This window comes from Haliotis rufescens, unplaced genomic scaffold, assembly GCF_023055435.1.
Source record: "Haliotis rufescens isolate VD_foot unplaced genomic scaffold, xgHalRufe1.0.p SCAF_13, whole genome shotgun sequence".
Classification (NCBI taxonomy): domain Eukaryota; kingdom Metazoa; phylum Mollusca; class Gastropoda; order Lepetellida; family Haliotidae; genus Haliotis; species Haliotis rufescens.
In genome coordinates this window covers 30,353,136-30,367,133 of record NW_025963813.1, presented here as the reverse complement: position 1 = coordinate 30,367,133, position 13,998 = coordinate 30,353,136, and the positions used below count along the sequence as shown (strand labels likewise).

The window sequence follows — 13,998 nt, the reverse complement described above, 5'->3', positions numbered from 1 at the left end:
ATGTTGTAAAGTTTAATGGAGATATAGTGAATCATGATATTGTATGTTTAAATATCATGTCGTAAAGTTTAATGGAGATATAGTGAATCATGATATGGTATGTTTAAATATCATGTCGTAAAGTTTAATGGAGATATAGTGAATCATGATATGGTATGATTAAATATCATGTCGTAAAGTTTAATGGAGATATAGTGAATCATGATATTGTATGTTTAAATATCATGTCGTAAAGTTTAATGGAGATATAGTGAATCATGATATGGTATGTTTAAATATCATGTCGTAAAGTTTAATGGAGATATAGTGAATCATGATATGGTATGATTAAATATCATGTCGTAAAGTTTAATGGAGATATAGTGAATCATGATATGGTATGTTTAAATATCATGTCGTAAAGTTTAATGGAGATATAGTGAATCATGATATGGTATGATTAAATATCATGTCGTAAAGTTTAATGGAGATATAGTGAATCATGTTATGGTATGTTTAAATATCATGTCGTAAAGTTTAATGGAGATATAGTGAATCATGATATTGTATGTTTAAATATCATGTCGTAAAGTTTAATGGAGATATAGTGAATCATGATATTGTATGTTTAAATATCATGTCGTAAAGTTTAATGGAGATATAGTGAATCATGATATGGTATGTTTAAATATCATGTCGTAAAGTTTAATGGAGATATAGTGAATCATGATATGGTATGTTTAAATATCATGTCGTAAAGTTTAATGGAGATATAGTGAATCATGATATGGTATGATTAAATATCATGTCGTAAAGTTTAATGGAGATATAGTGAATCATGATATGGTATGATTAAATATCATGTCGTAAAGTTTAATGGAGATATAATGAATTATGATATGGTATATTAAAATGTTGTCATGTTCAAATGGAGATATAGTGAATTGCGATACTGCATGTTTGTTGCTAATCACCTATCAGCGCCAATCATCTGTTGGCTTCCCTTTTTAGTTTCTACCCTTTGTTTTTTTCCACCTTTTGTTATCTTCTTATTTTGTTGACCCCAGCAGTGACAATTCACAGGACGTAATTAGTGTTTGAATGACACTGTTTATATATTTTATATACAAGTGCTGCTCAATAGTGGTGTGGAATACATCAGCGTATGTCTAAGTTGGTATTTTTGCTATCCAAAATGTCTTATTGTTGATATAAATGTGATGTTTAAAAATGCGAGCAAAGACCACACTAATTTTTCGCATTTAATTCACGCTCGCGTTAATTTCAAGATTTACAGTATATGAAAAACTCATATTTGAAAAGTATTTAAGTTATGCCAACTTAAAATGGGAGGAAAGCCCAAAAGATACACTGAGTGGAACCCACAAACTTCTGTTGACACATCAAGGATCATAATCAGGGAAAAATTGATCAGCATATCCTTGCAGCTAAAGGGAAGCAACTCTGAATAGACCTCAAATGCTGTCACCAAGCAGGAAAGCTTGTTAAATGTAGTCCTGTTTGAGGCTAAAAGATCTTCCAGACGAATTGTCTTGTCGTTCCATTTGAAGGAGGATTAAATATTGTGTAGAAGTTGGTTGGTTTGTTGTTTAACACCGCACTCAGCAATATTCCAGCTATATGACGGCAGTCTGTAAATAATCAAGTCTGGACCAGACAATCCAGTGATTGACATCATGAGCAATTGGGATCGATGACATGCATCAACCAAGTCAGCGAGCCTGGCCACCCGATCCCGTTAGTTGCCTCTTACGACAAGCATAGTCGCCTTTTACGGCAAGCATGGGTTGCTGAAGACCTATTCTACCCCATAATCTTCAGGGGTCTGTGTAGATGTAAAACAAGAAATATTTTTAGTTAAAACACACTTTATTCATATATGAAAATGTGATCCAATGAAAAAATGATTTGGTCCTCAAACAGTTAGAACTAGATCTATACCAGACCGAGTCAGTCTATATCCAAGTACATGTTCAAACGTCAAACCTCAACAATGTATCTGACACAGAACAACTGATCTGTAACATACATTAGACTCTGGGTTGTCACGGTAACAAACAACTACATAACACAGTCTACATACTATTGACAAGCAACCATTTCAGTGATTTCATATAAGGACTATTCGTAGGGGGTAGAATTATTCATGCTAAATTTACACATACATTATCATTGACAAACTTCTACTAAATCATTGTGCAAAACTAGTGCGAAGTTCAAACTCTGTGCAGGATTAAATATATATCTAATATAACTGAAAACAATACATAAATTATCAAATATGTTCATTAAATAAATATATCACAGCCTGTATTAGGAGAATTATACAGCAGAAAATACCAGTGTAAAACAATGTAATACTGTTACACGACTACAACAAAATAATAGCAGACAATGCTGTCAAACAGGAGTTAGCTCCCTTGTTGGCTTGATCCAGATACAGAGAAAAACAGACAAAAAGTCAAATATTGAGAAAAGATTGCAAACAAAGTTAAAATATTCGGCAACAAGTTATGTGAGATAAAATAAACAAGAAAACAGTTGTAAAAAAATGAAATGAAGACGAGAAACAAGTTTTTTCACAGCACGTCACTCGTCATTCTGTGTATAAAACTAGATTTCGATTATGGACGGAAACGATATACTCTCTCACATGATGACAATACCAGCAATGGTGTCGGCTGTTGACCTTATGATACGTTTCACACATTGCATAGACAGGAAAGTTGTTAGAAAAGCAGCTTTGCTTCCTGAAGGAATTCAGACTGGTCGAAATCATGTACATTGTCCTAAAATTAATTTGATGTATTTAAACAATACACACTGTGGGGTTAATCTTTTGATGTTGTTTATCTGACCAGCTGTGAATATGAGACAGCATTGCTAAAATATCACAGTCAAACTTCATTTGTTCCAATCAGGCTCTACTGCTTCATCTTCTGTCGAAGTGTGACTGGACTACGTCCACTTCTGCGGAATGCTTGCATGCCACTCAGCCTGATGGGGGAGGAACCTCGGACCGGGGAGCGATGACGGGGAAGACGCACTGGGAACGAGCTGTGGATCTCCAGGGATTCGTCCAGCTTGCGAGACTCGTGTTCCAGGAGGATAGGGTCGAGGCCGGAGTCACGGGTGACGTTGCACAGGGAGTTGTCAAGGATGGTACGGATGTCGCGGATCTCGTCGCCGGTTCGGACGCTACGAGCAATGTACTGTTGACGCTTTTTGATCTCCTGGGCCAGTTGGTCTTTCAGTGTCGCCACCTGGAGGAGAAAGATGGCTTTTATACATTGGCTGAACATTGTCATCTCTCTATGTTAATAATGAAGATACAATTTGGAGTTCATCCCGAGACTACATCTTTGTTTACAGAATTCAAAGACACTCACTGATCTAGCACAGTATCCTAATTTACAGATACTCATAGGTTTTATAGCATTTATCAAAACATAGGCAGATTGAGACGGAGGGTCCAGGGGATGGGCAGCATATAAAGATGGTCCAGTGGCCTGGACATTCCCACCTTGAAAACCAAAACCAAATGTTGTATGTTGTAGGTATTCTCTGAGAGACAATTTTGATATTTTGGACTGCTCCCTTTATAAATCCTGGAACCGCCCTTGAAAAGGAAATTTGAAGTTTAACTCACTGTTTCCTCAAGTCCCTTGTACTTCTGCCTGTGTGACCTCTCCCTGGCTTCCAGGAGGCGCTCGGCCTGGAGATGTGCGCTGCGGAGACGCTCTGTCTCCATCTCAGTCTCTGCACGGTGTCTCGTGGTTAAGTCAATCAGCCTGAAGCAGACAATCACATGGTCAAGACATGTTATCTCATAGCTAGGCAGGAAATATAGATGGATGGTCTTACAGTATAGGTCTGTCACATGGTTAAGACATGTTATGTCATAGCTAGGCAGGAAATATAGATGGATAGTCTTCAACAAATATAGATGTGATTGATCAGTCACATGGTGATTTTTGCCTTCTCATCTCTAAGCAGTATCTGTTTTAGTTCATTATCATAAAAAAAATCAAGAATACTGACAAAAAATATAATTTCAGATTAACAATGGATAACAATATTTACAATGTGCATGAAAATTTTCCACAATATAAAAAATATTATATAAGATATCCTGTGAAATCATGCTTGACACAAAGTGTGAAATAACATTTCCTCGTTCATCATGCCTAGGTTGGTTAATACATATCTCGTGTTCACACCACTAGCATAGGACAAACTAAAGCCATGCTGACATGCTGTAGGCATGCCTCGTTTATCTGTATTCTCACACATCACATCCACACTCCTGGCCATGCTGTGCGATAGAGTGCAGTCATTCCCTATCTTTATCATTATTTTTATGAAAAGACTGTGAAAAAGTGACACTATCGATCAAGCTAGATCACAAGTGTGTTCAGTGACCTGCATTCCGTCCATGCAATGCTGATGAGATACCTTGCTAAATGGTCTCTGTTAAGTTCGCACTGGCTAGGTTAATAAGACAGAAGAAGATGAGATTAGCTGAAATATCGCCACTTTTTTTCAACTTATTATTTAAGACTTGCATAGCAGGATCAATGTGGCACACTTATACGTTTTCTTTGCATTAGATGCTTTGGCAATACATTAAATGATGGAAAGAAGCATTCAAAGACTGTTGCATTATGGGGTGAGTATTTCAAGCACCGAGTTCATTGTGTTCTCAACATACAGCCCCAGGTTTACAAGACAATGTCTAAAAAAGCTGGCACATTGTTGAATCATCCTCTCTTCTTGTAGTCAGCCATAACATTAGTTACTCCTATATAACATGAATTAGAACATTTGTAAATCCAATTTGAGAATTTTGATTGACAATTGCTGCAGACTTGGGGCCAAATTTAAGACTCTAGCTGGTCTAGATAAATCCCAGGTCATTCTAACCTCCATAGATACTCCTGCTTTTCAAGAGTTTTGTATTTTCAGAACATAAACACAGAGCAAGATGTTTTTTTTGTTATTTATTGTTATTTTCTGTGATTTTCGTTTCAGCAACTGGCCAAGTGTGAAGCCTTGCCTGAAGGAGCCCTTGAGCCCAAGTTGTAGTCAAAACAGTTATCTCCCCTACCTCTGTGCATGTTGTTGTTCTGCCTCGGCCAACTGAGCCTGCATCTGTTGCACCTGCCGCTGCATCTCGACGTTGTCCGCTTCAAGTTGCTGGAGGCCTCGATCTAGGCTGCTGCGTTCGTGAACAGTTTTGGAGCAGATTTCTTCACTGCGAAGCTTCTCTCTCTCAACCTGCACAGGGATATATTTTTACATAAGAAAGTTGTTTAATTGAATATATGCATATTTTGAACATCTTTTTGTGTGTATCCACTTTTGTTTAAAAAGCGTGAGGAATATCTCCCACGGACAGACAACATTTCTTGAAACTAATTTGCCTGAAACTTGGTACATTGACCGAGATATTTTTTGTTTCATTGACTGTATCGTCACTTGGCTTCACCTTATCAAGGGTCTTCTTCAGGGCAGACTTGTCCTTCTCCAGCCTGACCGCTGATCTCTCCACTTCTCGCTTCTCAGACTCCATGTTGCCTACAGTTCTGGACAGAGATGCGACCCGCTCGGACAGGCCCTGTTTCTCGATCGCCAGTTTGTTGACTCGCTGATTCAGTTCCTGCTCACTCTCCTGCCGCTGTACGATCACCTGGAAACAGGAAGTGGAGTTCTGGGTAATCTGATTTAGCTCCAGTTACTGGCATCTTTGCACGATCAAACAGATCAACCACTTTTCACACCTACAATCGTCTGTCTCTTGAACTTTGGAAGCAATACTTATGGAATTAACACTGAATCTTGACTGTAAGATTATTATACATCAAAACCTGATACTTGTGGAAGTCACAGCTGTTACCCTGAGTGTTGATATTAGTGCTGTTTGACCCTTAGGAAAAATCGGCAAAACACTTACACCATGGCTCTGTCGGAGTTGTCCCTCGACCTCGGCCCGGCGGACCTCGTTGTCCTCGAGCTCGGCCTGCAGCTGCTGCATCCTCTCCATCAGGACATGGTTCTGCTTCTTGGCGTCGTTGAGACTCTGCCTGGTGGCGTCCAATCTCTCCTGCAGCACCCGCCTGTCCTGCTCGCTGCTGGTGAGAGTACGCTGGAGCTGCGACACGCGGTCCTCCAGCTCGCTGATGGCGGCGTTGCTGTCCGACAGAGACATGTTGAGCGACTGGACCTTGTCCTTGTGGTGGTGACCTTCCTCTTCCGTCTTGGCCAAGGACAGGTTCATGCGGTCCACGGTCAGCTGAAGGGACTGGGCTTTGGTCTCGAGGTCCTGGATCTGTTTGTTGAGACTCTCAACACGGTCTTGAAGAACCTGGAAGATGGAGAAGAACCTTGTAAAAGCTTGGAAACACACACAGGCAGGTGGAACTAAGGTTACATATGCTACAGATACCACACCAGGTTGAACATGTGACATGGTCAAGGAAGAACTACTGGCCATTGTGATGGCAGAGATACAGATTTGCGACCACAGTACTGGACCCAGTTTTACAAAGCAATCTTAGTGCCATGGTGTAACTCAAATACTTTAACATCCACCTATATAATCCTAGCTTTGTGGAATGGGGCATTGCAAAGCAAATAAAGGTCAAGGGTTGTTAAAAACCAGGACAGTCATATCAAGAGATTAAATTAATACCTGGTGGTATTAATATTTTACACCAACTTGGAAAACAAATGCTTTTTCATTTCCTCTGCTTTTTCAAACTATCACAACCACTAATCTCAAGAACCTTGTTCAAATAACACTGCAGAATGAAATCCAATGAAAGCGACACAGCTCCATCTGAACCTGGCTTGGCTGCCTTCACAAGTCTCCCAAAAGCCACACACACCTTCAATGGCTTGTTCTGAATTCCTACAGCTACCAGCTTGAAACAGTTGGACTTGACATGCTTTAGAAGCAAGTCCATGGACTTGGGAGATTTACTACGCCTCTCTGAACGATGATCCATACCCGAATCACAATGTCTAACCCTCGCAGATAGAAAGAAAGCTTCAGGCCATCATGTACACACAGACAGTGTGGTCTGGTCTCTTACAACATCTGCTAGAATCTGAGTCGTGCCACATCAGACTGCAGCAGTTAATTAGCGGCCAGGGCAATTCTCATGTAATATTAATAAAACCTCAACAATGCTTTTGATTAACTGGGCCATGTTAGCAGCAAGTGGATGCAATTGATTTCAAAGATCACAGCTTGAGCAATTCACATAATTCAGACAAGTGGTATAATGGAAACATACACCCGGAGGCAAAAAATATCAAGAGTTAATAACTTCACTACGATATAAATATTTCTATATAATATTAAAAAATAAAACAATAAGCCTCTTCAGCTCATCAAATTTTTTGCACACTTGCAGCCAAGTATGAATTTTGAATAATTAACGAAATGAAAATAACTTATTGACCAATCAGTGGCTGTATTTACCTGGTTCTCGGTCTCCTTGTCATTCATGGCCAGTTTCAGCCTCTGCATCTCTCCCTCCATGGAGCGACGGGTCAGCTCCAGCTTCGTACATCTGTTCTCAGCATCGTCCAAGCAGGACCTCATCGTCTTCTTATCCTCCTCCAACTTCGACTCAGACTGTTTCAGTTTGGCAATCTTCTCCTGAAAGGTAAAATAGATGCTTGATCAAAACTCAACCTTCAATCTCATCTTCTCATATCATAATGTTACCAGTGGGCTTAATGTTGACTTAACCAGCTATATATTTCAGTTAATGTCAACAAATTAAACAATAGTGAATTGAAACATCTTCAAAATCCTATTTCAAATCTGTGATGTTTATTTGAATTTATTAGCTGGACACTGTATTGGGTGAAGTCAGATGATTACACTAACCTGCAGCTGTCTCTTCTCAGACTCCGTGGCTGCAACGTTCCTCTCGAGAGCGCTGACCTTGTCGGCCATCGTCTTCCTCTCCCGCTCATTGCGTCGGATGGTCTCCTCCTGCAGCATGAGAGCTGTCTGGGCGCTGGCGAGGCGGCCATCAATACCGCGCTTGTCTGTAATCAGGACACATTCACAATATAACAGGTTTGTTTCAAAGAAAAAAAATAATCAAAATTATTAAATAAAATGAGAATCTAGCCCTTTCTTTCAACTGTCCTAAAAATATTGCACTATTTTTTAAAAGTTACTATGAATGGTAATTTTGATTTAAATAATACAATCATCATTCTTGTCTGTTCATAATCAACTTTATACTATATCTGAGGTATCTCACCACCCTAAATGTTATTCAATGTATTTATGTTAATTTGAATTCCCAACTTAAACATGCTAGTTTCCACACAACTTTTACAATCTGTCGTTTCAACTGACTTATTCAATAATCAACCTAATAATCAATACCTAATACTGATTTATTTCAATCAGTATTCAGCTGAACCAATGACTAGGGGCTTAGCTAAATAGAAGAACACCAGAACAGCTTATCTTGCATCAATGGAACACCTAAATCTAAGAGATTGTAATAAAAGCAAAGCTGATAAGTAACCGTAGTTTCTGGAGCCTGAACACATCAATCACTCCTTATCTTTCCTAGAAGAAACAGCTTCATGTAAACAATAGAAACTGAAAAATATCCCAAGATGTAAAAGTGATACAACCAAACATACAAGGCCAATGAGTTCAATGCCCTAGTCTTTTTTTATAGGTCAATACAAAAATAATTCCTGATTCAAATATAAAAAATATAGTGCAAACATGACAAAGTGTGTATCCCCTAGAGTATTCCCATAAGAGAGTTTGAATTTGAATCTAAGGACTCACTAAATCTTTAATTTTTAATTCGCGGATTATATTGATAGCAACAAAGAGCCTTTGAATTTCATCTATATTTCTAGCATTGCTGAGAGTAAAAATTACTTATGTCACATCAGCAATTTTACAGCTACCCTTGATGCCAAGTCTTAAAGGTGTATATTAATCTCAAGGGGAAAAGGGGGGCGGTTGGGTAGCCTAGTGTTTAAAACGTTCGCTCATCACTCCGAGGACCCGGGTTCGATTCCCGACATGGGTACAATGTATGAAGCCCATTCTGGTGTCCCCCGCCGTGATATTGCTGGAATATTGCTAAAAGTGGCGTAAAACCATACTCACTCACTCACTCAAGGGGAAATGGCCACAGTGAGGTATAATAACAACACACAACTGGCACACCCGACTAGCTTTAAGTTACTCTCACAACATTGTCGTCTGATCTGTTGATTATTCAAAACCTTAGACTGGTCAAAGGGTTATTATGTCCGTGACAAGCCGACACAATTAATTGCATTGGAGCCACAGGACTCCTGACAACATCAACAAAATGAACCCTACAAAGATCACACCATTACCCATTCAACCAGTACAATGTTAACCCGTCCTTATGCTAATCACGCCCGACCCTTTGACCGGACAATATTGTGCCATAACGCTTAACAGAGGAGAAGGGTAATATACATACTTATGCTGCCCCCAGCCTTTCTGTGTGCTTATGTTTGAGTTAACCATTCCCTGTAGATTTATTATGATATAAGCAGAGACCATTCAAAACCTCTTTCACTAGCAGGATAATAACATTCTCTGGAAAGTAGCTATGAATAAATACATGCTTAATCAACCTTACAATTCCAATTTATAGCCTTTCACCTATCAACAAACTCTCACAATGCCTTAAATATATTTACTATAATATATTGGCAGACATTCAGATCAGGAATTAATTGTATTATATGCTAATTTTTGTCGTTGATAGCTAAGCAAACTTGAACAGACAGCTTTATATGGAAATGTATATTATATAGATATAATAAAACATTTTTTGCACCACAGAAAATGATCACGACAGTGATTAAATTTTAATGAGAATCTATTATAATTTATATATGGAGATAGATACATGTATCATACAGATATGTTTATAAAATGTTATTTTTTAGCTGAAAAGGATCACGAAAGTAATGAAATCTTTATGGGAACCTATTGCTTTGCGATTTATCCACAACATATGCCTTTCACCTACAACCTTAACGATGCTAAGAACTAATTTTCTACCAGGAACGCCCACCCGGAGTATGTAGCAGTAACTTAATACACAAGTCAATCATTTATTCATTCTGGTTGTAAGGAGTGAAACAGGTAGGTATTGATTACAGGACAATGGCATCCTGGGAATGTCGCACCTGAGACAATAATCCAGGCCTGTTATTATGCAGAGACACAATGTGATACACTCATAACAATACAAGGCCTTCCTTAACGACCTCTCACCTGAATCACTCGTTATGTAAACCAGGTGAACACAGGTGAAAATACAATACACTTTCTTGTTTCTATTGTAATTGCTCTTTGCATTAAACATGAACTTAGAAAAGTTGAATATTTAACAACAAAGATAAAGCTCCTGTTCATGATTAGATATTTCCATGCATAAATTAAAATATTGCTTTATACTAATAACAATACTAATACAAAAATATCATAAAATGTGGAAAGACAAGAGACCGGGAAAGCATGTACACTAGATATATTTCCCTTTTTAATCCACAGTGAATTAATTAATGTTTCATTTGCTCAAACACATGAGTTATAACAATATTTTATAATTTGAAGTGGTTCTAATCTCAAGGGAATGAAATATTGACTTACAGATAAATATAATATGGAACTTACAAAATGTATGAAAAATCCTTCACAATTATTTTTTCATGTTCAAAGTTAAAAAACTAAAATAAACAGAGACAGTAATGTAACTATGGAAACATGAAGCATGCATAATTGATATCAGAACATATTAATGCCAGGTCATATAAAATATAAATGGCAATGATTTTGCAAAACAGAACTGTCAAAAATCAAATAACGAGTGTACTAACCATCGTGACAGGGAAGTTCTGATAAAACAGACAAGGACGATCCTTTAGAAAGACAGTCCGAGTGTTGTGACTGCTTTTGAGATGTGGGTAGAAATCCCGGCAGTGTTAGGTAATAGGACGGTAGTTGGTATATGCGATACATAGTCACAAAGCTCCTTACAGTGGTGAGGCAGTGAAAGGCTAGTATTGCAACATTCGTATTCAACGTCCCATTATTGCACAGAATCCTGATTCATTGCTGCCAAAATATGCAGGGTAAAACACCTGCATTTAAATACCCTCACACCATATTCACAAAATCACAGCCTCCTGTTTCTAAGTGTCACAAAATGGCCGCTTCAGAGGTGTTACCTACAACTAGTCACAACTGTAAATTATTTCCACAGATCTCCAGTGATCTTTCAGTGGGAATAAATTCCTGAGTTGGCGTTGGTAGCAAACCTAAGAGGGCCAATAAGTCACAGCATATCTCAGTCACAATGAGGCGTTATACCCTTTCAAACATGTCCACACCAGTCTGGATCAAGGGGGGAGTCGTCTCAGATAAATATTGATTGTAATAAGCCTGCACTGACCTTCAGGCAGGTAACCGGGAAAACAGAAAAGTGAAGTGTTGACATAAGGAGCTGTTGGCATTCCTAGCAAATACAACTAATACAGGAGCACCTAGCCTGTGTAGATTCATCCAAACTTATTCAATGCCCATTGTGTTGAGTACAGAATTCAGACATAAAGCTTTTGACAACCTGTATGTCTTTCATCATGTGGGTTCAACGTGGATGATATAATATACTGCTTTCCTAATGTTGTCACTGAAGTGGTATTCCTGGTCAGTTAATAACTCCAATAAATTGTAATATGTCCTTGTACTACTTTCCTAATCTTGCCACTGAAGTGGTATTCCTGGTCAGGTAATAACTCCAATAAATCATAAAATGTCCTTGTGTTGCTGTCTGTCAGGTTGTAATGGAATCGTTACCATAAGTGTCAAATTCAGATCCATTTGATTAGTTTTTGCACGCCTCACGACCCTATCTTACAGGGATCAAATGACCCGAAGCCTGCGTGTAATAACGTACTAGTCAATGATACTTGTCAAGTCAGCAAAATGCTAACATCAAAGAGAACCATGTGAAGGAGTGCATTATATTGGCACATCATGAGAAATAACATACAGTTTATATTAACTGACTTTACAGGACTACCTTTGAAAAACATAAGACCTATGATATAAATGGTTTTATATTCACTACGTCAAACCTGCCCATGTTACCATTTCAATTATTTCATCCTATTTGAGATGAGAATTTCATGGAACAAGTTTTTATCAATTTTAAATGAAAATTTGATGAAAATTTAATTAGAAATAATGAAATATGTCAAGAATAAAAAACACATTATTGGTCCGAAGTTGTTCCAATTGAAGCGTTGTGTGGTGTCGGGCGTACTGGTGACTTTGTCAGAATGAGTTTCATCAAACCCAACAACTCAAGCATGCTTTCTGCAGATACTGTATCCCCCCCTAAGATAACACTAATACCCTATCACGCAGATCACAATTTCATGACAGGATTTGTCGCACTCGCTATCATCGATCACTATTTATGATCCTATGCAAGTCCTTGAGAACAGTTGCCACAAATCGGTATTGAAGGTTTTATTGCAGCTTACTCTCAAAACAGGATGGTAGAGAGGCGCAATCAACTGCTGTACGGATAAGAGAAATACACATCTTGTTTTAACATCGGTAAACGATGCTCTAATCTTAAAGTTGATATGAAGCTTTAAAAACTTTATTTTAGAATAATACCGATTTTGTCCAAAAGATATGAAACTGTGGAAATTAATCAAAACAGAAATTTTCAAAAACAATTCAATGTGTGAATAAGAGAGTAAGTGAGTGTTGCTCAACATTGCTATTTTCAGCGAGGCTTTGAATAAGGCAATATCTATAATGACCTGTTTTATATTGTAAACAGACTTTTGTAACATAGAAATGATTTTGTGACCAATAAATAAACATGTATTGTGTACTTATGTGATTATCAAAATATAAATACAGGGTAAACCATACTTTAACATTAACAGATGCTGTGGTTCTGACACGGGAAGACATCAGCCATTAACACTGAGACGGCAGAAGAATAATGGGAGACAACTCTTACCAGCCTCAGTCCCAAAGTATACCTCTGATGCCAACATCACATTGACTACAGCAACCACATTTTCAGTGGGTGAGTGAGTGTGTTGGGTTTACACTGCTTTGAGCAGTATTCCAGCAACATCACTGCGGGGTACAGCAAAAATGGGTTCCCGCATGTGAGGAATCCAACCCATGTCTTTGGCGTGACAAGCAAATGCTTAAACCACGATGCTGCCCCACTGACCACCACATGTACTACAACTACGGCAACTACAACAACTACAACAACCTCAACAACTACAACAACCTGTTCTGATCATGACTGCATCCTTAAGGCTTCTCCTAAAAGCGAACTAAAATTAAGATCCTTTAATACTATTTCCCGCGCAACTACTAATTGGGTAGCTGACAGTGAAGAGGGTCTGTTTAAAGATCTAAGATTTTATACTGCGAGGACAGAAAAAAGCAGGATTATGGCTATGTTGGGAATTGAAGCCTGGTATTCGGCATGATGAGCGAACACTTGAACCACTTGGCTACCCGACCACCCCCGATGAATGTGAAATACAATTCAACCAGAAAACAGCACTGACCTTCTTCAACTTCCCCGAGTGACCTCTGCAGCTGCTGAAGGCGGATCTCCGTGCGATCACGCTCCTCTTCAGTGTCCTTGACCTGTGTGGCCATGCTGCGCACCTGCACCATGGCGTCGTCCTGCAACCAATCAGATTTCACCATCAGTCACATGACACTAGGACGACATTCTATCTTTACTCATCACATTTTCTTTCTTGTCTTACAAAATCTAAAAACGTATTTGGCCTTACTATCCTGCATGGAGTAAAATCTCAGACATGAACCTTGAGCAGTGGGCATAAATGTGTCACCAGTGTGAAGACACCAGTTACAAACCCACAGCATGGCAATTTAGGATG

General features: G+C 38.6%; 1 protein-coding gene across 10 annotated transcripts in view; it reads right to left on the bottom strand.

Moving 5' to 3' along the window:
* Positions 1-1,850: 1,850 nt before the first annotated feature.
* LOC124117797 (rootletin-like) overlaps positions 1,851-13,998 on the bottom strand; it is a 121,910-nt gene continuing 109,762 nt past the window's right edge. For all 10 annotated transcript variants that reach the window (XM_046479808.2, XM_046479809.2, XM_046479810.2 and 7 more), the window contains 8 exons: positions 13,657-13,777; positions 7,901-8,064; positions 7,487-7,666; positions 5,954-6,364; positions 5,489-5,689; positions 5,108-5,277; positions 3,650-3,791; positions 1,851-3,263 (listed from right to left, as the gene is read on the bottom strand). In XM_046479808.2, coding sequence (XP_046335764.2) covers positions 2,925-3,263; positions 3,650-3,791; positions 5,108-5,277; positions 5,489-5,689; positions 5,954-6,364; positions 7,487-7,666; positions 7,901-8,064; positions 13,657-13,777 — 1,728 coding nt within the window. In that variant the 3' untranslated portion in view covers positions 1,851-2,924. The remainder of the gene's footprint in view (positions 3,264-3,649; positions 3,792-5,107; positions 5,278-5,488; positions 5,690-5,953; positions 6,365-7,486; positions 7,667-7,900; positions 8,065-13,656; positions 13,778-13,998) is intronic.